Below are 25,846 nucleotides of genomic sequence, written 5' to 3' on the forward strand. Positions count from 1 at the left end.
TATTGCCAAAAGAGTTATATGCTGTTTGAAAAGAATTAAGGCTGGGTTTTCAACTTATTTTTCATGATCACTCTCTAAGACTATGACAAGCAATTGCACCAATTAGCCTAGCTCTCACCAGCAAAAGTCTGAGCTGTAGAGACTGAATGCAGAGGTTGTCTGTGAGTTGACTGTTCAGAGCTGAACCACTTGACTCACATTGACTTTCATCATTTCATCAATACTGGTGACGTTTTTTTCTGTATCTGGTAACCAGCATTCAGTAGCACTAAACATGTCTTACCTGTCTTGTCTTAGATAACTAGAATGTTATACTGCCCTTTAATTCACATTCACCCATTCCACCAATCACCAAGCAGGCCTAGCAATTCAATTCCTTTCACCAATCACACCTAGCCATTCAAACTCTCCTGCACAATTTTGCAGTTTGTCACACATTTTGACATCTAAGAAAAATTCCAAAGCAATCTCTCTGAAGGTGCATTTCAATATTTTATTTTTTTTTGGATTCTATGAACAACCTCCAAAGGCTGATGCAAAAACTGCAGAGAATGCTGGTGTCTCTCAGTTCTTTATCCTGTTTTGGGATGATTTGTCCAATTTAGGAAATTATAGTAGAAAAAATAATGAAACAAGCAAGTCTCAATCTCCAACTTTACACTTTATTTGATTTTGGAAAAAATGACAAACACATTAAGTCCAAATTTAAAGCATGTGCGGAAAAAATACCCTCATGGCAACAAAAATGGACATTCTATGAATGGAATAACAATGTCACATTTGAATATATTATGTATATACACTATATGGCCAAAAGTATGTGGACACCTGACCATCACACCTATACGAGCTTATTGGACATCCCATTCCAAAACCACAGGCATTAATATGGAGTTGCCCCCCCCCCCCCCCTTTGCAGCTTTAACAGCCTCCACTCTTCTGGGAAGGCTTTCCACAAGATTTTGGAGTGTGTCTGTGGGACTTTGTGCCCATTCAGCCAAAAGAACATTCGTGAGGTCAGGCACTGATGTTGGACAAGAACGCCTGGCTCGCAATCGGTGGTCTAATTCATCCCAAAGGTGTTCAATGGGGTTGAGGTCAGGGCTCTGTGCAGGCCACTGGAGTTCCTCCACACCAAACTCGTCAAACCATGTCTTTATGGACGTTGCTATGTGCACAGGTGCACAGTCATGCTGGAACAGGAAAGGGACTTCCCCAAACTGTTGCCACAATGTTGGAAGCATACAATTGTCTAAAATGTCTTCGTATGCTGTAGCATTAATGTTACCTTTCACTGGAACTAGGGCGCCTAGCCCAAACCCTGAAAAACAGCCCCAGATCATTATCCCTCCTCCACCAAACTTTACAGTTGGCACTGTGCATTCCGGTAGGTAGTGCTCTCCTGGCATCCGCCAAACACAGATTCGTCCATCAGACTGCCAGATAGTGAAGCATGATTCAGCACTCCAGAGAACACGTTTCCACTCCTCCAGAGTCCAGTGGCGGCGTACTTTGCACCACTCCAGCCATCGCTTGGCATTGCGAATAGTGATGTCGGGCTTGTGTTGCAACTGCTCGGCCATGGAAACCCATTTCATGAAGCTCCCGATGCACCATTCTTGTGCTGATGTTGCAGCCAGAGACAGTTTGGAACTCTGTAGTGAGTGATTCAACAGAGGATAGGTGGTTTTTACATGCTACACGCTTCAACACTCGGTGACCCCGCTCTGTAAGTTTGCGTGGTCTACCGCTTTGTGGCTGAGCTGCTGTATCTCCTAGATGCTTCCACTCACACGCAGACAGCCCGTCGGGAGGACCAGGACATTTCCCGGTGGCCTGAGGGTCATTTTGGCCTGCCGTGAACAGTCAACTTGACCAGCAATAATACAGTAAGCAGGAATGAGTTGGCGGACCTCTCAGAATCCACACATCAGGTGCGACTCTGACTCTCGCTGCAGTGTCAAAAATGATGTCATCACATCTCTTGGTGACGCACATAGCAACTGCCTACCTGCTTCTCTACTGATAACATTTTAGACAAGTCGCCCGGTGAAATGGACAGTCGTCATGATCAGAAGAAAAGGAAAGGTGGAGCAGAGAGGGAGAGAATAAACAAGAGAAAGGCCCTTGACACAGACACAGCTAAATGCTGCAAAATAAGCGGCATGTTCGCCAGTAATGGACCAGGTCAGCCAAAAACACTAGCTAAAACACACACACACACACACACACACACACACACAACATACCCAGCATGGCTAGCTAAGGTGGACATACACTCCTGAAATTAAGTGAAGTTATAAATTAATGCCAAGATTCAATATAAAATAGCTAATTGATTGTTGGTCGGTTGCATAAACCATTTCTTAGAACTTTGTAATTTAGTGCCTTGGAATTCATTCAACAACTATGATCAAAAGCACAGTACAACTTCTATCAGTGGGCATGCATACGTTCTTGTCAATAAAATGAATTGACGAGTTTTGTTTTACTGAGCAGTGCACAAGCTCGTATCAATTCGTAAAATGAGGCAACTACGTAAAATGAGGCAACAATACATAGCAGTGCAGCTCTGTATTTATTAAAGAAAAAAATCAACCCATGTGTGAATTAAAGGGAGGTTCAGTTAGTTATATTAGGCATGTTTTTTGGACTTTCGTATTATATTTGCAGTTATGTAGCCAATGTTCAATTTCATTGACAGTGTATAGATGTGTTTATTTTTGTGCTGTTTGCTTTATGGACACCAGTGAGTGAACATTGTAATCTAAAACTTTTTACTTACTTATATTGTTGTAGCTTATGTTCAATTTCAGTGAATGTGTGTGTGTGTGTGTGTGTGTGTGTGTGTGTGTGTGTGTGTGTGTGTGTGTGTGTGTATGTGTGTGTGTGTGAGGTTTTTTGATACTTTTGATATGCTTGAATATAAAGATAATCATTTGAGCTAACTCTGTATCTCATTCTCTTTTTAAAAAGTGTAGGCTTATTGTTGTGTGTGTCAAGCGTTATACATTTGTATGTGCTATCACTGGTATATTCCCAGTGAGTTTTTGAGGGTTCACCCACAGCCAGAGCATACCTTAAAAATTCAGTATTCAGATAGGCTACTTGTTGGTCAGTCCCAAATTTTTGTATTTTGTAATCTGGATAATTTTTCTCCCAGATGAACATAGTGGCCAAATTTATAACTAGTCTGGTACCCGTTACATCAACAAATAGGATTAGCCTACAAAATTAGCAGGGCAGAAATTTCACAAACTGACTTGTGGCAAAGATGGCATTCTATAACAGTGCCACGTTTAAAGTCACTGAGCTCTCCAGTACGACCCATTCTACTTCCAAGGTTTGGCTATGGTGATTGCATGGCTATGTGCTTGATCTTATGTACCCGTTAACAATTGGTGTGGCTGAACCTGAACTCAATAATAAGGAGGAGTGTCCACATACTTTTGGCCATATAGTGTATCTACAGGTTAAAGGTTGGCTGGAGGTATTCACTATCAATACTCTTTTACTTTGAAATATCAAAGTATATCAAAGAAATATACAAATTCCATTCATCAGGCAGATGATTGGCAGTTTCATGTTATAGTGTATTTACATCCATGTTTCACATAGCTACATAACACACTCACCTTAGATACACAAAGCTATTAAATTTAATTTGTTTTCCTTAAGCCACCTGGAAAAGAAGAAAGGGGACAAGAGAGAGACCTTCATCAATGCTGGTCACATAAATCAGCCTTTTCTCAAGCCTGGCCCAGGGGCTCTTCATTAATTATGCCCAATTGTGCTTTCAGAAAGACGTCCAGAAAAATGTGCTATCATAGCTTTGTTTATGTTCATATGAAGATGATGTGCAGCTGTTTTCTCAACATAAATTTATGAGCATCTGCCTCTTGAACAAATCTGGTGCAGCTGTCTCAATTAGGTACAATTTAGCTATTCAATTAGTTATTATAGGCCTCTCTGAACATGTAATTAGCCCAAATCAATTGAAATGAACACGGTTTGTATTACACTTTGCATAAGGGCCACATATGAATTGAAACACCTTACACCTTATATTCTTCAGCAAGCTGTTTTAACAGATGCAATTAACAATCCAACAATTGACATTTGTAACAAATACCGAACAGCACACACTAACGCGATGTCAATTCCAGACTACAACTGAAGTAACAGCACAATGAAACTCAATCGGTTGAGAGCTCAGCTGAAACCAAAATCAGCACGCGAGATGGGTCCCCAGGGCCAGTGCTGAGAAACACTGTAAATCACCCCAAGAGGAATTCAGTTCAGTGGGATAGGGGACTGCAGAGGTTTTGTGGTTGGAGTGGTTGCTTGCATTCTGAACCAACCCTCTCGGGGCCTGCTCAACAATACAGAGATACGTAATCATGCACGAGATTATGCAGTGTTTATTACCACGCGCAAATCCGCTTCGGGCACAGGACATGACTGAGCTACAGTGGTTACAGGAAACAAGGGGAGCCAACCCTATAGTAAAAATGATCATTTTAAAAGTATTGTCTTTTTCTTGTTATACAGCATAATTAAAATGCGTCTTTGACAGAATTTGCAAACTGCATGAGCATTCGAAAGAGCAAGTCAGTGGAATTGTTCGACTGAGTCTACTGTGCAGAATACGAATTGGGTGTGCACGAATAGACGAAACCGCTTGACTCCAAGCGGCAGGGCAACACGGTAGTTTACTCGCTCGGGCGACAGCGAATGACTTTAAGGGGGTACAATAAGGACAGTGACTCTGACAATAAGTGCAACTGAAAGGTGTTAGTCAAGGTAATTACTCAGTTTGATGAAGTTCAGACTGGGCATTTTTGAATTTTCAAATTTGTTTTTTAGTATGTCAATAACAACCCAGAATCATCCATTTGCCTCCATTTTTTCTAGGGCGCGAGAGCGGGCCACGTTCCTGGGTCCCAAGCTCCTTTTTGCATGGTAGACAGATGAAACTACTGACATTGCCTATCACGTCAGCTCCTCATTACCCTATTTTACGTAGATGTTACGGAAATCATTCGAGAAGGTTTCGGCTGGTTGCGACGTTTCGTCAGCCTTTACTTTCATGAATGCATTATTTGCTTTATTTGTTTTCATGCCTTATATGCGGCATTTGTTTTCATTAGTAGCTGGTACTTTGGTGTGAGGGGACAGCATTCAATTCAGAAGAGACCCAATGCACAGGAGTCAGTAACTGTCATAGGGAAGGCATAGGAAATTGTAGACAGCTGCACAGCAAACATTTTGCTGGTTATAAGATCCTCAGATTGCAGTGGTAAAGGATTATAAAATATTTGTGTTCAAATTAAGAATTTAACCCCGTGTTACTGTTCTCCTTCATTCTTGGTGGAAGGGTACGTGTTTTCCTTGCCATCCGTGATCTTACTTGCATAGACGTTGAACCTTTCATGACCCCCTACCCTCACTTCAAGTATGAAAACCAGGTGTACATATATATATATATATATATATATATATATATATATATATATATATATATATATAAAAGAGCTAGATATCGGTAAAATACAACGCCTATGACACTCCATCAACAAATATCCAGCTTCTCCCTTCTGGACAAATGTTTTTAGTCCAACAGTGCAGAACAAAAAATGGTATAAAAACAGCTTTGCTCCAGCAGTCATTAGGCTACTCAGTTGAACAAGTCGTAGCAACATTGCAAAGATGATAAAGAAGCAACTTTTATTTGTTTATTTAACTATTTATTTTATTTTTATTCTTTAGTGGTTTTTAGTGATGATTGGAATTTGGAGCACTTTTTATCATATTTATTATGCTGTCTACTGTCTGTGTTGTTTGTAAAAAAAAAAACGTGTCAAGATGTATGAACTCGTCCACTGCAACCAAATCTACCTACGGGTACAGATAAAGTAACCTTGACCTTTATACCATGTAATTGTTGAGGAACAATGGAAGTTTATGTGCTCGTCTGGAAAACCGTATTATATCAGATTGGAAGAGCTATTGTTTTAGTCGGAAGCACAGCATTTGCGTTATCCTCTGTATGCAAAAGGTGGTCAACACCATCGGCGCACGGGTGCGCAGCAGCCAATGCCCAGAATGTCAATGCTCCTGTTTGTTGACAGCCCCTAACCATAGAAACCGTTTTGGCTGTCCTTACACTGCACTCAAACGCCCTTCAAACTGGTCTGTCGACTGTGTGTCTCTTGCAACTTTCCATGCCATGGAAACGTTAATGCCATTGTCGCATGCAGCTTGTCACTATCCCCCGAGACACCACCAAACTGGGGTACAGTATACAGGCTCGTTTAAATGGCGTCTGCGTCCAGTACTGATCACCCATTTCAAGATAATGGCGTTCTAGCGTCCATCCAATATAGATTTGCGCCGTAATGATACACAAAATATGGAAACCATCACTCCAAATGGCACGTGAAAGATGGCACGTTAAAGTGGCAGCAGAATGTGGGGTTGCCTAAAACTCTCCTGCAACACAATCAGGGGTGTGAAATCCGGATCCAAGTTTGAAATCCAGATGCGTTTCAGATAATAAACGATATGTTGTTATTTGAGTCGGCGTAAAGGCTGTCATATTAAGAGGTTCTGTTTTTGCAACATATTTTGGATTGGTCAACCCATTTTACACAGACGAGCTGTTTAATCCAACACAATATGTAACCTGTGTAGCTACGCAGCCTACCTAACGGTTAAAGTTAACCTAGTAAAATACTTGGTAGGTAGGCTAGATAGAGTTACCACAAGCAGCGTTTTCTGAATTCAATTATAAATGGATTGCCCAGCGATATTAAGACAGCTCACGCCAGTGAAACAAAGTAAACAAAAAAGGAAAAGGAGAAAGTACACAATGGCAACTTTATTTTTGCCCTCACCTGAGTTCAGGTGTAGGCTACTGCCCGGCTCGTGCTCGTGCTCAGTGTGGGTAAAATTCCGTTTCTATGGTGACTCAACTCCTCCCACGGCGCCTGGCTGCTCTTTCCCCCACAATGGCTCCGTCGGACAGGCATGGATACTGGGGCCGGCCCACGTCAACGCTGGACTGGTGTGAGGACAACTATGTCGTCTCTTTCTACATCGCAGAATTCTGTGAGTAGCGACATGTGGGACAGAACATGCATCGTTGAAACAATCCATCTATGAAGACAAAAAGCAGCAATGAAGGATGCGATCGCACCGGGCCTCTAACTAACGGCAGAGGACAGTTCGCCAGTCAGCTAGTTAACTGCACGCTTACTGCATGTGACCACATAGCTAGCGATCAATGTGCTATAGCCTAGTGTTAGTTAGCTAGCGTTAGCTATGTTAGCCAAATAGTTCAGGATATGTAGCTACACTGAGCACCGAGCTCAAACCTTGCCAACGCAGCCAGTAAGCTAACACGCATGGTAGTCTTTGCAGTAGCGTCATTACTTGTTATCCTAGCTTCGTAATTTTGGCAGAAAACTCGCCAATACAAATTCTGTCGAAAAGAACGAGGCGGCTATAAACTATATTTAGATAGCTATATAACTTAGAGGACACGTCGCGAAACGATCACTCTAAAGTAGTTAGCTGGCTAGACAGTTAGCTAGTGTAATTGCTACCAGGAATTAGTCTAGATAGCTAGTCTACTATCTGGAACTTGTTCATGAATGTTTTAGCGTGCTAGCTGGTTAGATAGACTAGTAAAACCGGTAAATTGTTGATGTTTCATTCAATAACCTTGGTTTTGGATTCTGATGTTGTATTCTGACACAGAGTGACACCGGAGTGCGGTGTCAAACTTCACAAACTAGCCAACAAATGTAGCCATCACTGACTAGCTTGTCACAGGTGTTCCCAATCGAGCGATGCTGTCATCTTAACCGAACACAAACATGTGCACTAACTCTTAACGTGTCGCTACGTGCTCGTCTGTGTGGACAGAAGACAGGTGTAAAGTGGGACTGCTGTAGCTAAAGTTGGATAGTGGTTTCAACCTGAGATTTTTTTTTCGTATATCGAGCAGCACATATGAATCCGGAAACCCATATAATTTATTTGCCATTTGTGATTCTAAAAGACCGGACACATGAAATAAAGGAATACCCACACGTCTAGCTACATTTTAATCAAGGCCACCTTTTGAGAATAACCTTGCTTGTCCTTTGAGGCCACGGACGGAAGTGTTGACTAAATATATTTTTATACAGTAGAGCTCTCGGTCCACAAGGGCATCAGATGTATATTCGTAAGTCTTATTTGATTAATGAGTCACAAGTAAACCATTAATAGAGTGACTACTACGATGGTGGCAAAATTCTGTAAAATATGGTTTAGGCACTTCATATAGTATTATGCTTAGGAGTAGGATTTTAGCCCAGTTACTTGTAAATACTTTAGCCGATCCATACAGTTAGGGCTAACTCACAGAAATATAAACACTTGTATTGTATTCCTTATGGTGCCATCAGAAAGGCTATACAATTCGTTTAATTGTATTTGTAATACAATTTCTTTCTTTTCTGAATCAGCATGCACTGAAATCATGGTATCACTAGGTTATATGTCAATAAACAAATCTTTGTGATATAAAAATCAATTATGGCACACCTTGTTCACAGTCATGGATGCCTCAGACCTAAACACTTCAGACCTATCACATGCAGATCATTTTTGGTTTAATGGCCATTTACAGGACTTGCGGGTCCCAAATTTGCTTTGCAAATTGCTTTGCTTTGCAAAGCAAACATCAGTTGCATGTAGCAGTACTTCATCACTGGCAAACTTGTTTTTTCACTTGTGCTCATAGTAAGTTGATGTCCATAATTTCAAAATTTAGCAGGCACATTTCAGTTTCAGGGGATCCTTGATCCCTGTGGCAGAAGTGCACACACCCGTGGCACCATCTCCCAGTTGTGTGGTACTGTTCAGGTGGCCTGCCTCTTTTTAAGAGGCCAATGCTGCAAGACTGCTCTGGAAGGGATGGTCCAGCTTTACCTTTTTGCCAAGTGTCAGTTTGTTTTAACAAGGGCTCTCTCTCGCCCAGGGCCTCCAGTGCAGTCTGAGGTTTGTGGGATGTCCTGTGGAGGAGTGTACAGTTGGATGCAAGCATTCATAGATCTGTCACATCAGGAATGTTCGGATGACATGTGCTTGGAAAATGCTCTCTGAGGAATTTGCTTTCAAACAAGCCTATTTTCTGGCCTTTTCCAAGAAAAGCTGAATTTAATGGCAGTCTCTGTGTAGATTTCAAACAATAAGGCTAAAAAGAGATTGTTTAGTTTTTCAGCGAACAGCACTCTTCTCCAGCTGTCTCGCTGCAGAAAGAGAGTTTGGGGAGGACACCTTTAGAATGTTGCATCATGTGATTGATTCACTTGGCAGACGTCCCTCTGCAAAGAAACTGCCAGTGCTAAAAATATTCCATATGACCCACATGCAGTGCCCCTGGACATGGCCAGAGATCCACAGCATGGGGACACTGCCGGCTCAGGTCCACCAGCAGCTCAAAAGGATGCACCGTTCCCAACGCATTGTGATTAGATGTGTTCTGCCTCTGCATGTTCCAAGCCATACTAGACCCTGGGAGCCACTGTTTCTTTACTTCCTTCACCCTGCTGCTGCTGCTGCTGCTTCTTCTTCTTCTTCAGTTCTCTCTTTCGGTTCTTTCATTTGCTAGGTGGGCTTGGCTGTCATGGTGAGTCACACGGTGCATAACACAAGCTCTAAGAACCAGAGTACAGAAAGGGAGCAACAAATCAGTGAAAAGGCATCAAGCTGAGACACAGTGCTATGCTACACACTGTTATCATCTTAAAATGGATGAAAATAATTCATTATTTTTGGTTAAAATATAAAATGATACCACTCATTGGGCACTGACAGGCATTTGCCCATGGGTGTCCACTGTGGGTACATGCTATTCTTCATCTGCCCTGAGTCAAATATGCACCCCCTGTAGGTGCTGAAGTGTAAAAATACTCCCAAGGCAAGGGTGGGACAATGCTACTATGGGTGGAGGTAGATCAACCCTTTCTCCAGTTCACTGTTAGATGGTCAGTCCTGCTGCTGTGAGGGACTAAAATGGTGGCCTGTCTGGCAAGGGGTGTCTTGAATGATCATAACAAGGTTGTCATTCTTAAGGCCTGGAAGAGGCAGAACTGGGTGTCTGTTTTGGTAACCAAAGTGTGTTTGCTGAGGAAGCTGGTAATTTTACTGTGGGTTCAATCAAATGCGTTTTAGTCCCCTTTTCTGCTGCCTTTGTCTTCCTTAAGCCAATTCATATGGCAGCACCAAATGATTACTTCTTTAAGTTATGGTCAGTATCTTAAAATGGTTTTGTGTTAAGCAGACAGCAGTACTTACAAATACATTGCCTAACCATTATGTTCAAAATCATCTAGGTCTTGAAGCAATGTTTTTATTGTGTGAGTATAAGGACCACTGGAAATGAATTCATGGTTTTACTTCCATGGCTGTAAAAAAGAGTCGGTAAAAGATATTTGTGTCAAAATCACAAAGACCTAAATATTGCTCTTTTGAAACCCAGATGGCCAGCTTACACTGACCAGAAGAAAACATATAATCAGAAGTAAGCAAGGCTGAGTGTGCCTCAGTGTTTTTGCTAGCAATGACATTAGTGTTAGCGATGGCAAGACCATGCCCATGCTGTGCAGCAATAGATTGCAGAAGCTTTCTGCTCGCAGTACCCCGTGCTTGCAGCTCATTGTGTGAGTGAATGGGCTTCAAGCAGAAATCCATTACTGAGTACCTGTGGGGCAAAACAAAGTCAGTGGAATTTGTGCAGCACCCACACACTTTGATAGCTCCCTAAAGGTGTTTTTAATTACATGCAAAACACAGACATGACCCAATATGCACTAGCTGGGTTTGGTTACTTGGTATGACACATGAAGTCTGGATGGGAGAAGGGATGGTGGTGGGGGAGGGGGCCATACAGTCAACCTGGATAATGGTGCCTACCAACCAGGTAACCGGATTGAAAAAGAGCCAGTCACACCAAGGTCATTGGACTTTCCACTGAGGCTATTACAGGCCAGAAACAGCAGCTGTTGGGCTGCAGGTGGAAAAACTGCAGAGAATGTTTCGTTAGTTTATGTGGAAGGTTCATGTGGAGGAATGCATTAAAGCAGAGGCCGGTAGAGGTTACCTCTTTCACCAGCCACATTGGTGTTGAAGCTGATCTGATAAGCACAGGTAAACATGCTCCAAATATCAGCACTGTGATTGGCTTCAGTCGCAGGCTTTCTCTGGCTGTCTTCTGCACTGTAGCTGTATCTGTACTGTCCTCTTCGTCCAAGAGATCCATGCTAATCAGGGTTACTGCAACTGCCAGTGCTTTAATGCACATAACAGCAGATGATTGAATTTTCCGTTGGATCTGCAGCTCCAATAAAGTCATCTTACACTGAGTTGAAGACACATACCATTGCATCCAGGGTGAAAATGACTGACTGACTGTTGAATCCCATTTTGCCAAATGAATTTGCCTCATTCTGTGAGTTGCTGTAAAAACAAAAAGTGGGGCATTCTCCACAATTCTTTGCTGAAGTGGTTAGCTCTCTGAACACCTGTGAATGATCTGCAGGTGTGCTTGGGCTCTGTCCACTGAGGTAAACTATGGTGTCAAGTTTTTTCCATTATTCCCCCCGTGTGTGCATGCATATACACGAAGGACTTTTGTTTTGTAGAAAGCCCTTTTAGAGACATGAACACATTAAGCCGAGGCTGAAGTTATCCCCACATTTTTGTTCAAATGTTAGGTGTATTTTGTTACAGGAGAGCACAAGGGTATTATGGTTCCCTGTAATTTAGGATAAGTTGTTGATCTGCTTTAGCACAATAGAGAATAAGGTAAATGAGAGGGACAGAGGATTAGCTGAGCGCACAGTAATGCTCCTCCTAGCCTCTGCTGTGAAACTGATATACCGGCTGTACAGGTGTGCCCTGATCTTTAAAGCTGGGCTACACTGTGTGTTGGAGTCATCACAGAGCTGGTGCAGGTTTTCAGGTAGGCTAATATTGGCCAGAGATGCCTGCGGCTCTGTATGAGGAGGGGGGAGACTTTGTGGCAGAGGGTAATTACAGGTCAGTTAAGACCTGGTGCACATAGTTGGTTTGAGCATGCACAGCCAACCTATCTTGATAAAATTAAATGAACAGTTCTGCAGATTTTTTTTAAATGTATGGACCAGACAATCAGTTCATTGACCCATGTTGAAAATTCTGTCTCTGCCTTTGTTTAAGCTGCATGTGTTCTGATTTGCTCATTATGAACATTCTTGAATGGGTGTGGTTTAAAGCATGACATTCACAGCAAACAGCAGTGCAGAAAGCTTTATAACCTTGCCACCCTGACCCTCCTTGGTGGAGGATTTAAGGAACAACAGAGCTGAATATCTGGTCATAATGGAATATTTTTGGCAGTTCCATGAACATGCACTGTCAGTGCAGTCTCATCTGATTGTGGTTATTTCATATTCATTTACACAAGGTGGTCATTATAAGCTGCAAATGCCTTCCTTTTGGCTTTGCAGAGTTACTGAACATTTCTTTCTTATAGTTCTCGAGGTTGTCCTCGGCTGTCGAGTTGCATGATGTCTTTCTGAAAAATTCACATGTTCACTGCTAAGTGTTCACATGTTCCCACTGAAGCACTCGCACAGAAGCACTCGCACCTTCCCACTGAAGCATTCGCACGTTAGTGCCAGTAATTGTAAGTCCTGTCAAAGTGGACGACTCTCTGTGTTGCCACGGTGAATATGGCAGCTGTTGTCTTATCCCTGAAGGAGATTGTAGTCATAGTGGGGTGTTGGAGGGGACTGGAGTCACTTTGCTGGTGGTCATAACAGAAACGCAGCACTGTGGGGGATGGCTCTGGATTTCACCAGCATCAGCAGAGCGGCGTGGTGCTGAGCTGATCAGAGGAAGGCATTGTTCTGCCTGCAGAGAGATGGCTTTTGTTCTGCAGAAATGACATTTCTCTGATATTGCAGACCGTAGCACTGCAGGATGTGGCCGAGTCAGACACTGGTGACTGCTGAAAGTCAGAAATGGGGAAAATGAAGTTTGCAAGTAAAGTTCATAAACAGATGAACATATGATGGAAGTGGATTGGTTTAGAGGTTTGTTTGAGGGTATATATCTGATGCATTATCTACAACACTGCTGGCTGCCTGTGAGCCCTGATGGCCCTTTCAGTGATCTGCACAGTTCATTCTGTCTGAACATTCACAGCACACTCTTGAAGGCCTCAATGCCAAAACCTTTGGGATCGTTTTTGTCAACACATGAGAAAAATGTGCAACACAGAAAGAAGAAATAAAGAAAATCATCTTGGAAAAAGACATCTTTAGAAAGACTCTTGAAAAGACTGCAGCAGTTTGCTAACTGAGGACATGGATTGCCCCGTTGATTTGACTTTGGGGTGTTGCCCCCCCCCCCCCCAATGCCACGTCTCTCTCTCTCCACTCTTTGGTGCATTCATAACATCCTGTTTCACCCCACAGGGAACACAGTGAGCAACATTATCATGATTCTACCTCCAATCTATGGTGCCATACAGACCCTGAAGGACGGGCTGGAAGTGCGCTATGTGTTTGCCTTTTTGGGACTTGCAGGTAAGTTCCTATACCTACTATGTGAATTACACAGAGGTGATGCTGTTCGCACAAATGAACAAATATTCGGTAAATGTTTCAGATTTCCACCAGATGTGACCTGATTTACATGCATATTTCATGCAACTCGACCATAATTCGCAGATCAAATCTGGGCCGTTATTTCCCAGCGTGTCTGTAATTTTCTCACCAGTCTATAATTTTCTGTTGAAGTCACTTTCCACACTTTTGGACATTACAATGATTTAATAACAGGGCAACATTCAGATGTCAGTAAACTAAATTATTTGTGAAACAACATAATTTAGTTCAGAGTGACACTTTCCCAGGCCTGATTGCAGACATACGGGCCTGCTTGCTGAGCTATGAGCATAATGACATATATTGTCACTCAGGAAATCATGGTACAGAAAGAGGAAAGGCCTGTTCATGGTATATGTGAGAACTGATGTATATATAATTATGTGTAATTGTTTCATGCACTGTCTAGACTGCTGGGTATAAGGCCAGCAGGGGAGCCTAGGTAACCATAGAGAGCAACCATAATCTCAGGGTGTGACTTCCTAAAAGGGTGTTTTTCTGTGAATCTCTCTTCCTGGTCTCCCTCGTTTCTTCCTGGTAGCTGGCTGAGTTTATTGTGTGCTTTTTTTTTTTGTAAGAAAATGGCTGTGTGTGGACAAGTTTTTCATGTCTGTGGAGATGGTTGTGAGTGACGCGTGTGGGTTTGTTCACAGCTGTGGGGATCGGATCCTGGTGTTTCCACATGACTCTGCTGTATGAGATGCAGGTTGGTAATCTCCTTATGTCCCTTATATGTCAAAGCCAGTAACTACACAACAGTACTTTAAATACATTTAGGACTGCACAACAGTCTGTTTAGAGGACATTTACGAAAACTCAAAGCACGGAACGTCAGTCAGCTTTAGGAGTGATTTATATCCAGTTAACTGATTTCAGTGATAGTTGGCTTGCTTGTTTTCTTTGGACAGCAAAGTGCACCCCCTATAGCTCGGTAGAGGTTGAGGTGAAGGAATTAATATTCCAGTCCATTTTATTTGTGTGGTGCTCTACTTTGTGTCCAGAAATAAAATAAGGCTAGTTAACTCTTGTAAGTTTGGATATGTGGAAGTCTTATTAATATGCCAGGGCTTTCTCCCTTCTGACCCACTCTGCGCAGTATCCTTATCCACTGTTTCAGAATCTTTCACAGGTGAAATGTATGCCTGTTACATACCTATATGCCTGTGTGGTTTTACGCACAGCGAACCAGGAAGGAGTCATTGAGTAGATCGAATTAATTTCCCAGCCCAGGCATTTGATTACTTAAGCATGTCTAAGATGTCTGAGAGCTTAGTTCATGAAACTTAAAGCCAAGCTCAATCTGTTTGAGCGTGTAGGAATGGGATATGGCTTCCATTTGGAGAGGCAGCCTAGTACATTATCAGATTTGTACCTGATGCTAAATGCCAGGAAATTGATTGAGGACATTAACACCTTCAGTGTGATAGGTTTTTCTTTTACAGGATGGAGTTCGAGCCTGTGATGTCTATATTTAGTCTGAATGAAGCCATTCCATTGATGATCGCCATGTAGTCAGATGTAAATAAAAAAAAAAAAAGCTGAAAACCAAGTAAGATAACCAAAAAATACTCCTAACCCAGTCGCACAAATTCATAAACAACATAAATGTTCCTCTTCTGGATGTGACTACAGAAAACAGATTGACTCCCCCCTCTGGTCAGGTGCAGTATTACTGTTGTCAGAGCTCCAGGGGTTCAGATGTCATTCACCTCCTGTCTCTCTCTTTCTCTCCCCTTCTCTCTCTCTCTCTGCCTCTCTCAGTTACTGGATGAATTGCCCATGATCTACAGCTGTTGCCTGTTTGTCTACTGCCTGTAAGTGCACTTTATCTGTCCAGATCTACTCAGCCGCCACACAGCCCCTGCTGAAGAGCTTGGCACAGCACAGAATCTACTTTTTTGGGGGAAACCTGAGTACAGAGATTAAAAGTGGATAGCGCTTTGAGAAATTTCTCCAGAGCAGTCTGGAAACCTCAACACTGTTTTAGATGTATGGATGTTTTTCAGTTTATGGGGTTTTCCCCCTCAGTAAATCCACATACTGTAAATCCAGGTTTTGTATGTCTGTATTTATATGACTGTTCCTGTCCGTGCTTTAAAACTCAGGTGTTTCCTTTAGTTTGCTCTTTAGTGTTTTTTTCTGCTGCAGGACAGGTAAGCTTATCACAGACCGCTAGATCACTCACCAGCTGACATCCATCTCAGACAAAGTGTTCAGACGCAGTTAAACGAGCCTTGAGTTTAGGCACAGTTCAGTGAACGGACGTGCTCATCGCTGAAGCATCTGATGAGGACGATGACCTGAAGCAATGAGTTTGCTAACAATCTCCTATTGTACATAAGCGTCACTGCCTGCACATGTCCCAAAGCCTAAAAATAGCATGCAGATACGCATTTCCAAATATTATGTAACTCAACTCTACTTGCTTAATGGCAGCATAAGGGACCACCAAGATTATAGGTTGAAAAAATAATTTGGAAAATAATGAGTACATATTGATATTGTAAGCAGGATTTTATCTGTTTGGTTTTAGTTGAATCGTATATACGTTGGTATAACTCCTGTAAAAGAGCAGGTTTGTAAAGGCTCTCTCATGCCTAAACGGCCACCTCTGGGCCTCCCTGCATCTGCTGTTCGCACTCTGTCACTCCTGCGCACAGCTGGACGCGCTTCTGTGTCTCCCCCCCGGGTCTGCTTTAAAAGCCGAGCTGCTCTTGTCTTTGGCATGGAGCAGTGCAGCTTGGGAAGGCTTGCCGCCGAACGTCCTTGTGCACAGTTTCGTCTGCACGGGAAAGCCTTGTGGAGCACTGACGCCGCGGATGTTTTTGTTTGTTGTTGTCGCAGATGTGAGTGTTTCAAGCAGGAGAACACGGTCCATTATTTCCTCATAGTCGTCTTGTTGGTCTTCAGTGTCGCAGTCTCTTTGGTAAGTCCTACTTTTGTAAGCACTAACTTCAGAGGGGAACCTGAAACAGAAAGAAACTATAAGGAGCCTTTTCTATATACTACCATTCCAAAGAGAGCAGTTCCATTCTAAAAGGGAATTTACAGTTTCTGAACCTTACCTTAGCACATTAGCTTTAAGAAATATACACAAATGCTCTTTCAGTAATGATTCTTTTCCCATTCGCTTCGCATTAGATTGATTTGCATTATCAGTGCTCAGTTTATGCTGTTAATGTTTGGGAAAGTCCTGTTTCATTGCTGTTGTCTGCTGTGTCGGTCAGTGCCGACTGTCTTGGCTCTGTGTGGGGGATGAATACAGCAGTACCCTTCAGCCCTGTCGCTCTGACTGGTAAAGACTTCCCAGTTCGGCAGTGAGTCGGGCCACCTGGGCACTCCTCACAGCGGGAAACGGCGCCTTACGCTCTCCTGCAAGTTTCACAGTAGCTCGTTGATTACAGGCAAGCCCGTTGCTGTAACAGCAGCTCCTCCAACACAAACAAACACAGGGTGCAGGAGGCGTAGCGAGGGAGGCGCAGCGAGGGAGGCGCGCAGGTTTCGGCTCGCCCTTCTCTTGCCTTCAGGCCTCCACTGTGTCCCAGCCCAGCATGGGCCAGGATGCGCCAGACGGAACTGCTAACGACAACAAAGCACAAGATCTGAGGCTCTGAGTGAGCGCTTTACTCAGACCTCAGACTGAAGAGCCAGTGCCAGGTGGCCTGCCCAGTGAAAATACCAGCCTGTGTATTGGCAAGAAAGCTCAGTGCAGCTCTCTGCTTATGGAAGCTCTCTTGGGGGTTTACATGGTAACGGGGGGTCATAAGGTCATATCCCCTCAGCGCTCCACTTTTGTAATGCTTAGTGCTTTGCAAAGGGTCATATTCCCTCAGTGCTCCCTCCCTGTAAGGTTTAGTGCTGGGCAAAGGGTCATATCCCCTCACTGCTCCCTCCCTGTAAGGTTTAGTGCTGGGCAAAGGGTCATATCCCCTCACTGCTCCCTCCCTGTAAGGTTTAGTGCTGGGCAAAGGGTCATATCCCCTCACATCTCTGTAATGCTTAGTGCTAATGGAAGCTCTCTTGAGGTTTACATGGGATCAGAGGGTTATAAGGTGATATCCCTGAGTTAATAGTTTTGCAGAATGACATTGTGCCCTTAGAAGAAAAAATCTCAAGAATCAGAGGCAAATTACAATTAAAACAGTGTTGCCCGTGTAGTGTTCTCTGCTTTGCCCATTGTGTTATTGCTGAAATGTATAATTCAGCATTTGTAAGTAGACTGTTGGATTGTATGCAATTTATGTTTCCACCTTGCAGCTTTAACTCTTTGTGGTTTGCATATTGCAGGTATACTTACAATGGAAGGAGCCAGTGTTCCATCAGGTGAGTAACACCACCGGAACCCATCATCTACACATTAGCAGGGCTCAAGACTCTTAAAGACCTTCATATGAACCCAAAATATAGCAAACCTGGTCCTGAAACATATGAATGGCTGCAGCAAGGAACGCTATCAGTGGTTATGTTTATATACTGTATATATGCTTATGATCACAGCCTTGCAAAACCATGCGTGTCACTGTTGGAAGTGAAACGAAGCAATAATCTCAAAAGCAATCGGCCCACTGTGGAAAATCAGTGGCGCGCTAAAATGCTTTCCTTTTTTATGTGTGGCTATTGTCAGAGGGCATTACTCACCGCCAACCCGCTTTCCCAACGGCTGCACGTAGAGTGTGTGTGCTAGGAGGAGCGTGCCTGACTCTTTGTGAGGGTGGCAGCCCAGATTACGGTCTTTCCAGGAAAACTCGGAAGCCTCCCGGGAAGTCCCGCGCCCTCTGGTGTCCACCCACATCTGTTTCCCATCAGAAGCTGCAGGGGGAGAGTCGGACTCGAGTTACTCCCCACAGCAGGCGATAGTAGCTTGGAGCTTACCAGGCTCTGGGCTTCTCTATGGGCTTTCCTAACGCGGACAATCCCGACTTAATTTGGCTTTGTCGCCAGATGCCTGTGCTGCCAGAGAGCAGATCTGCATAAAAAGATCCGAAAGCCCACACCCCTCTGTCCCCCTGAAACACGCAGAGCACCATGCAGTCAGCCGTGCTGGTCCCAGCTGATCACTTTTTATGTCCGATGAAACACTTTAATTGGTTTAATTGTTACGTTTATTTACATGCCTTTCAATATTCCTAGGGCATGTGAAGAAAATTTCTAAACCAAATTTGGTCAATATGTCAAATGTTAACCTTTAAGCACAGTTAAATAGGTCAAGTAGCATGTATGTATTTCCCAAGACCATCCTCTGTGTCATTACAGAGAGTTCATTTCTGATCTCTCTATAAAGTGAGGGCTGTACGCATGTTAGAAATAACATAACAACATAACGCATCTCTTCGCTGCTTAAGGAGCGAGAGCTTTTTGACTGTTTGAGAGGAAAATCCTGAGCTGAGCCACACTGTTCCGCGCTAACATAAATCACACAGTTAACTAGACGGCAGACTCAAGGCTCTGTAATTACCCCCACATGCGTGACCAGCTCCGCGGCCTCACCTCAACTCTCTCTGCCTTCAGCAGAGGGAGCGTGCTGGGACACGCCGGTTTTCTAACCTGTAGCACACCGCCCATTGATAGTTATAGATCGCTATCGACCCCTGGCCATTTTCTAAATCTCTGGAAAAGATTGGTGCCACTAGCTTCCATAGCGCAACATTGCCTGGTGTCAACTTCACGTAAATGGATGTGATGATGCAGAATACGTGTTGTTACCTCCCCCGAGCTGTTATGATAGGCTGTTTTAAGAATACGTGTATACATAGCTATGTCCTGACCCATGTGGTGAGTACTGTAGAATTAGTGTCTGTATGTTTTGAAAGGGACCTCAATCTCAGGGCTGTTTATTTTTTACAAATTTAAATAATATCCTGTATTTTATTTATAGCACAGAGCAGGTTTCGTGAAGAATTTACCAACAGTGAATCATTGTTAATTGGGCTTTGTTCTTGAGTTGCATCTTTTAAATTATTACGGTTTTATTTGAGTTCAAGAACTTATTTGTATATGTAGAAATAGGAGGTGCTGTAAATATGTTCGCTTGAGCAGTCACTAGTCGCTAGTTTGTTTTCAGATTCCCCTGAGTATTGAATGACAACATTGTGTATATTTCTGGCGGAATATTCCAGATACGGGATGACTTGTGCGGAGTGATACAGTGATGGTATTGTTGACGGCCCGTCTGGGGCTGCTTTGTCTGAATGCCATTGCTTCCTGAACACAGATTTCTTTCTTTGGGGGCGGTTGTATCATGGCAACAGCTGTTTAATTGGTTTCATGTGTTCCTCAGTACGTCACTGAATAGTCAAAGCGAAGATCCTAAGAGGTCTCTGTGCTGAATAGCAAACCCGTCCATGTCATGTAGAATTGTTAAGATTGAAATGTCTGTGCCACTTTTTCTAAATATTCACTTAGCACCATCTTGTGACTGCATGTGGAATTACACTTTAAGCATAAGTAATTGACAGTGCAGAAGACAATGGGTGGCATAGACTGTGCTGAACATCGGCGTTAAACCCTCAGTGTTTCAATGGCAGGGAGAGACTAATGAAAACCCAATTGCCGCTATCAAAAGGTTTTTTTCCAAGTCTAAAACAATGGAAAGGGTACTTATCTCGTCTCTGTTTTGTGTGCTTGGGGGTGAGTAAGACTGAGTAACTACCCATGTATTTGGATACATTTGTGCTTGCTGGGGAAGTATTTCAGTCTTATTTACCTTTTTGGGAGGTGTGGACTGCAGGAATTTCAGGAGCATTCTTAATGATGGGGTGTTCCCAGGACCAGTATAGCGCACATTCAGGTGATTGGAGCAGTTTAGATCTGTGTGATTACAGAAGCAGTTCCTGACCCTTTTCAGTCTGGCGTCAGGGCTGGTCATTCCACAGAGGCTGCCCTGTTCTCCATTACTGAGGCTCTTCAGTCAGACAGAGCTTCCCCCCACTTCTCAGTCTTTATTCTTCCAGACTTTTCTGTAGCTTTTGACACCGTAGGCCACACTCTACTCCTATCTACTCTGGCTACGTTGGGGATTATTGACACCGCTCTCCTTTGGGTTGAATCCTACCTCTCTGTTTGTTCTTTCAGGGTATGCTGTAATGGTGGGTTGTTTAGACCCCACAGCCTGTGTGCAGGTGTTCCTCAAGGCTCTGTACTCGGCCCCCTACTTTTCTGTCTTTATATGCAATCTCTTGGCTCTTTCATCTCCTCCCACAGCTTTGTGTACCTTTTCTATGCTGACAAAATGCAACTCTTCCTCTCTTTTCCTCCATCTGACACACAGGTTCTGCCCATACCTCACTACATATTCAACACAGCTCTTAGTTCAGGCTCTAGTCCTCTCATGGCTGGACGACTTTAACTCCCTTTTTGCTGGTCTTTCCGCCTGTGCCATCAAACCCCTACAACTAATCCGGAATGCAGCTGCATAAGTTGTCTACTATCTCCCTAAATGTAGTCAAGTTACTGTGCTCCTTACCTCGCTTCATTGGCTTCCTGTTACTGCTAGCATGTTGGTGCTGGCACATAGGACAATAAATGGGACAACCCCTTCATACCTATGCTCAGTCTTTAAACCCTGTGTTCTGTCAAGAATGATACTCTCTTCAACTATGGGGTAACTGACTGTCCACTCCCAATGGGGTCGCCCCTTCTCAGACACGGTCCCTGTCTGTACTGGTCCCTCAGTGGTGAACTCCCCACTGAGGTTAGGACAGCGGAATCGCTGGCCATGTTCCAACACAGAGTGAAGATCCACCTCTTCAGAATGCATCTTGGCTCCACCTCAATCCCACTCCCCCCCAAAACCCCTGATACCTTTAGTATTTGATATTTATTTTACGTGTAGTATTGTGATGTATTTTGGATTCTGTGTTCCAGTAACTGATGTGTCATAGTATACCTGGCTTCTGTTGCCTAGTCAGATTGCACAAGCTAACTTGTGGTAGGGCTTAAATGGTGTTATGCTCACACTCACTGGTCTGGGAGTGTGGATAGCCTGGTTTACACTGTTGCTCAACTTAAATGGATACTCTTATGTTCTGTTGTGCTGGAATTCATTCTGGATAAGAGCATCTGCTAAATGCATGTACTGTAATGCAGTTTAGATCATGAGTGCGTGGTTATGGGAGCAGTGTAGATCATGACTGTGTGCTTGTACCTCAGCCTCTGGTGGCAGAGAAGGAGGTGTTTCAGAACTCACTGGTGCAGCAGCTGGACCCCATGTAAATATGGTAGTAGCCCTGCAGTAGTATGAGTTTCATTCACAATTACATTTAAAACTCTGATTTATTTATTATATTTGAAGATGAATATATTTTAAAATCCATAAAAACAGCCTGTTTATATTTCATTTAAAGGAAGTTATGCTCTGCTTGCAGTAAACTTTGCTTAAAGATCTCCATTATTTGCAGGAGTTCAGACACAAAGCCATGTAAAAGGCACTCGAGGTTGCACAGAATAAACTTCCCTGACACCACCAAGGGACAGACTATACCATAAGGGACAGCTTACACCATCAAGGGACAGACTGTACCACCAAGGGGCAGGCTACACTACCGGGGGACAGCTTACACCAGCAAAGGACAGCCTACACCATTGGTAATGAGTCCTGAGCAAACAACTGTGTGTGAAGAGCTGAAGTCTGTGAATGTGAACGTGTGAGCGTGAGCACGAGCGTGAATGTGAACGCTTTCGGTTTCCATGTGTCTCCTAGAATGGGAAAGTGTCTCACTCTGAGTGTTCTCTCTGTTTTCTGTTTTCTTTGTTAGGTCATGTATGGAATGCTGGTAGGTTGCTTAGTTCTGCGGTCCGTATTCATAGTAACATGGTAAGTGTGCCCTTGTGTTAGCCATAGTTTATTTATAAAAGAAATCTACTTTATTGGCTGTTAAAGTATGAGGTTGTATGTTGAAAAGGAGGTCTGTGTTTGCTTTGCAGGGTGTACCCGTGGCTCCGCCCACTTGCCTACACCTCTCTAAGCGTGTTCATGATTGGCTTTCTCCTGTGGAACATTGACAATCATCTGTGTGACATGTTGAGGTAATGGTCCAATCAGAGTCTTCGCTCTTTGGATTTAAAAGACTCGGAGGGTGTGCCCTTCCCCGGCAGGTGCATGAGTATGGCACTGCTTTTCTTTGCCAGTTGCAAACGCAATGTTCCCGATAGAAGGACTGTACAATTCCAACACAGTACCAACAAATAGGTAGACAATATTGGTGGCACATATTACCATTACATATTGCATATTAATTTGTAAAAATGCACTTACTACACTAACCAAGGCAAAAGACAATAACAAACAATGACATGATTGTTATACAATGCAATGACGATCCTTACTATGCTCAGTAAGTTGTAAAAGTGATACTTATTGGTACTTTGAGTCCACCCCTACTGGATGTGCACTGAGCTCTGCTCCTCTCAGTCAGCCAGAGTAGTTATGAACAGATGTATGGAGAAGGTGCCAATGCAGAATCAGTAGTCATGCTCAGCTGTGTAAATGTAGGACAGCTAAAGCAGTCTGTTGCTGAACGTGTGAGAAATGCGATGCTAATGAATGGTGTGATGTGACCTCTCCCTCAGGGGTGCTCGGAGGAGGCTGCCCCCCGGAGTCGGTGCGGTTACGCAGCTGCACGCCTGGTGGCACATCCTGACAGGCCTGGGCTCTTACCTGCACATCCTCTTCAGGTGAGCCGCGCCACCGTCTCCTCTCATCACCCCCCATGTCCATGTTACAACGGTAACATGGCGCTGCTGTTCCCTGTGGGGTGGCGGCCATGCTGTGGTCAGGTCCGGTGTGGCGTTCTGTAACGTAATGACGTGCACCTAACTCTGATCTGCTTCACTCTGTTTCAAAGCCTTCAGACGAGGACCACCTACCTCAAACACAGACCGAAAGTACAGGTTTGTGAACTTCTGCTGTTATTTTAAGCATTTACAAAACCAGCAAGTACCACAGTTCGCATTCAGATGTAATTAAATATGTAGAAATTTCCCAGGATGCTTCTGTGTGTATTTTTTGTTTTGCTTCTTGTTCTGTCTCCTGGTGTCATGTTGCCCCTGACGCTGGCGCACGTGTGTGTGTTGGCTCTGGCAGTTTATCTGCGGCGTTTGGCCTGTCATCCGCGTGGAGGCGCAGAAGACCACGTGATCAGAGAGGGGAGGGGCAGTGTTTGGACGGTGACGGCCTGCGCCCGGACGCCCCCCTCGGCAGACCAACAGACACCCCGACGTTCGCCAGGCCTAGCGTTTAGCCAGCCACGGGCTACACGGAATAGAGGGGCTTTCTTCTCTGTAGGTCAGGAGTCGCTGTGAACTCATGCAGTAGAATTTATAGATGATATTAATCTTTTGGTTTGCGCACATGCACTCACACAGAAGCTTGTCGTACCTGTGTGTGTATGTGGGTGTAGAAGTAACGCTAATTTTAAACTACTATTCACTTAATTTATGTCACCTCCAAATTCTTGCTGGAGATCTGAGCATGGCACAATGCCAGGTGAACCTGTATGAAACCAACTCCCATGCTCTGGTATGAGAAATGGCCACAAGCTCTTGGGCTACCAAATGTTGATGATCTGCGTAGGTCATCATGAGTCCAGTAGAGAAAGAGACTAATTGCACTCATATTTGTTTTTTGACTCCTTAGCAGCAAGCATAGAGTAAGAGTGCTTATGGAGTACATAGGTACCTTACTTAATCTAACATTTAGCCAGTCACCAAGTGCATTTAACAGTATTTATGTAGACCAATAATGCTTTCTTTCATTTGGTATATTATAAAGGGCAGTGTTATAACCAGTCAATTCATATTCTATCAGTGTTTTTCCTGGAACTGGAAATCTGAGCTATGCAGAAAAGTACGTTATGACCCAGAACCCGGGGACTTTGGTAGCCCAGGAACTTGTAGACATTCTGCTCATCATTACAGGTCCATTACAGGTTTGATGGCAAAGATGTATCTCAAAGGCAGGGCTGCTCCTCTGACATTTTGTCCAAATTTTCAGTATGTATAAATGCTTACCTGCTGAGCCTTCTGGCACAAAATGGCCGCCCAGCAGCCGCCCACACAGGGGGGTCTCTGAGGTCTCTCAGAGGTGCTACATAAATGCAGGTCATTAAAAAAAAATCATAATTGAAGCTACAATGACAACCTGAACTGGATTCACAAAACATTAAGTTGTTTGTTAGTGTTTACTTGGCTTAGTGTCTAACGTCTTTGTGCTGTGTTGAAAATGGTGAAGTAAACATTTCAGAACAGTACCAGCTGTTAGCCTGCTGGTGCCTGCTGTATGACAATTTCATTGGTTGATGATGAAATTGATGAAAATGGTGAAATTTCTCTCAAACGGACAAAATCTCCTAACAAAAAGTATATTTGAAAGAAGCAGAATCTGAACTTTTTGAACTGGCAAAAAATGATGTTGATTTCAGAAAGTACAGCATGTCTGTTTCCTTGGCAGCAGTTTTATCCCTATTGGAAAAAGTCTTTAATCATGTAGGTAGTGAAACCGTGATGTTTTGTCAGTGGAAAGCAGTGGATGTGCTGCTTTAGCGGAGATTTTGGCCTTGGGTCAGTGTCCTAGACCTTCATATCCTAGAGACTGCGAAGACTCGAATCATCCTGTAGAGGGATAGGTTTCATTTGTGCTGGTCACAAAATCACGATTCAGACCTGTTGCCTTGTCATTAAGGGATTAGTTTGTGTGCCATTTAATGTTTGTCTGCAGAAATGACAGTGTTGTGGAAGACTACATGGTCCTGACCTGTGCCTATTTTAAGGGCCGAAGGTCCTGCAAGTAAAAATAAAAGCCACTTCAGGATGGGATGCACTTTTTGAAAATGAAAAATGCACAATGGTACATATGTTTAGGGAATTAAAGTGTCTCTTCTCATAGTTTCCACATATCAGTTGCACACTTGTAGGACTGTATAAAGTTAGTGTGGCACCATCACACTAAAAAACTAAAGAGGAGAATACCTTGGCAGTACATGTTCACTTTCATCCATTTTGCAAGTGATTGAAGTCATTAAAATGTCTGTATGATTAATGCTTGAAGTGATACTTGGAGAACGTAACAGTAATACTAACAAAGTATTTTTATTGTGACAGGGGAGTTCATGTGCTATGCATCCATTACTTTGAAGCTGCACCCA

General features: G+C 43.4%; 1 protein-coding gene across 1 annotated transcript; it reads left to right on the plus strand.

Moving 5' to 3' along the window:
- Positions 1–7,008: 7,008 nt before the first annotated feature.
- Positions 7,009–25,243, plus strand: LOC118782573 (alkaline ceramidase 3-like). The gene is made up of 11 exons (XM_036535926.1): positions 7,009–7,110; positions 13,515–13,625; positions 14,360–14,412; positions 15,468–15,520; positions 16,551–16,632; positions 17,994–18,029; positions 22,460–22,518; positions 22,629–22,730; positions 23,274–23,378; positions 23,549–23,594; positions 23,788–25,243. The coding sequence occupies exons 1-11, from the start codon at positions 7,011–7,013 to the stop codon at positions 23,839–23,841; spliced, it is 801 nt and encodes a 266-aa protein (XP_036391819.1). The 5' UTR covers positions 7,009–7,010; the 3' UTR covers positions 23,842–25,243.
- Positions 25,244–25,846: the final 603 nt, after the last annotated feature.

This window comes from Megalops cyprinoides, chromosome 9 (genome assembly GCF_013368585.1).
Source record: "Megalops cyprinoides isolate fMegCyp1 chromosome 9, fMegCyp1.pri, whole genome shotgun sequence".
In the NCBI taxonomy this organism is placed as follows: domain Eukaryota; kingdom Metazoa; phylum Chordata; class Actinopteri; order Elopiformes; family Megalopidae; genus Megalops; species Megalops cyprinoides.

Coding starts and splice junctions, on each gene's coding strand:
- LOC118782573 (XM_036535926.1), top strand. CDS start 7,011: ATGGCTCCGTCGGACAGGCATGGATACTGGGGCCGGCCCACGTCAACG. Junction 15,521..16,550: donor TGCCTGTTTGTCTACTGCCT/GTAAGTGCACTT, acceptor TTGTTGTCGCAG/ATGTGAGTGTTTCAAGCAGG. Junction 18,030..22,459: donor AGGAGCCAGTGTTCCATCAG/GTGAGTAACACC, acceptor TTTCTTTGTTAG/GTCATGTATGGAATGCTGGT.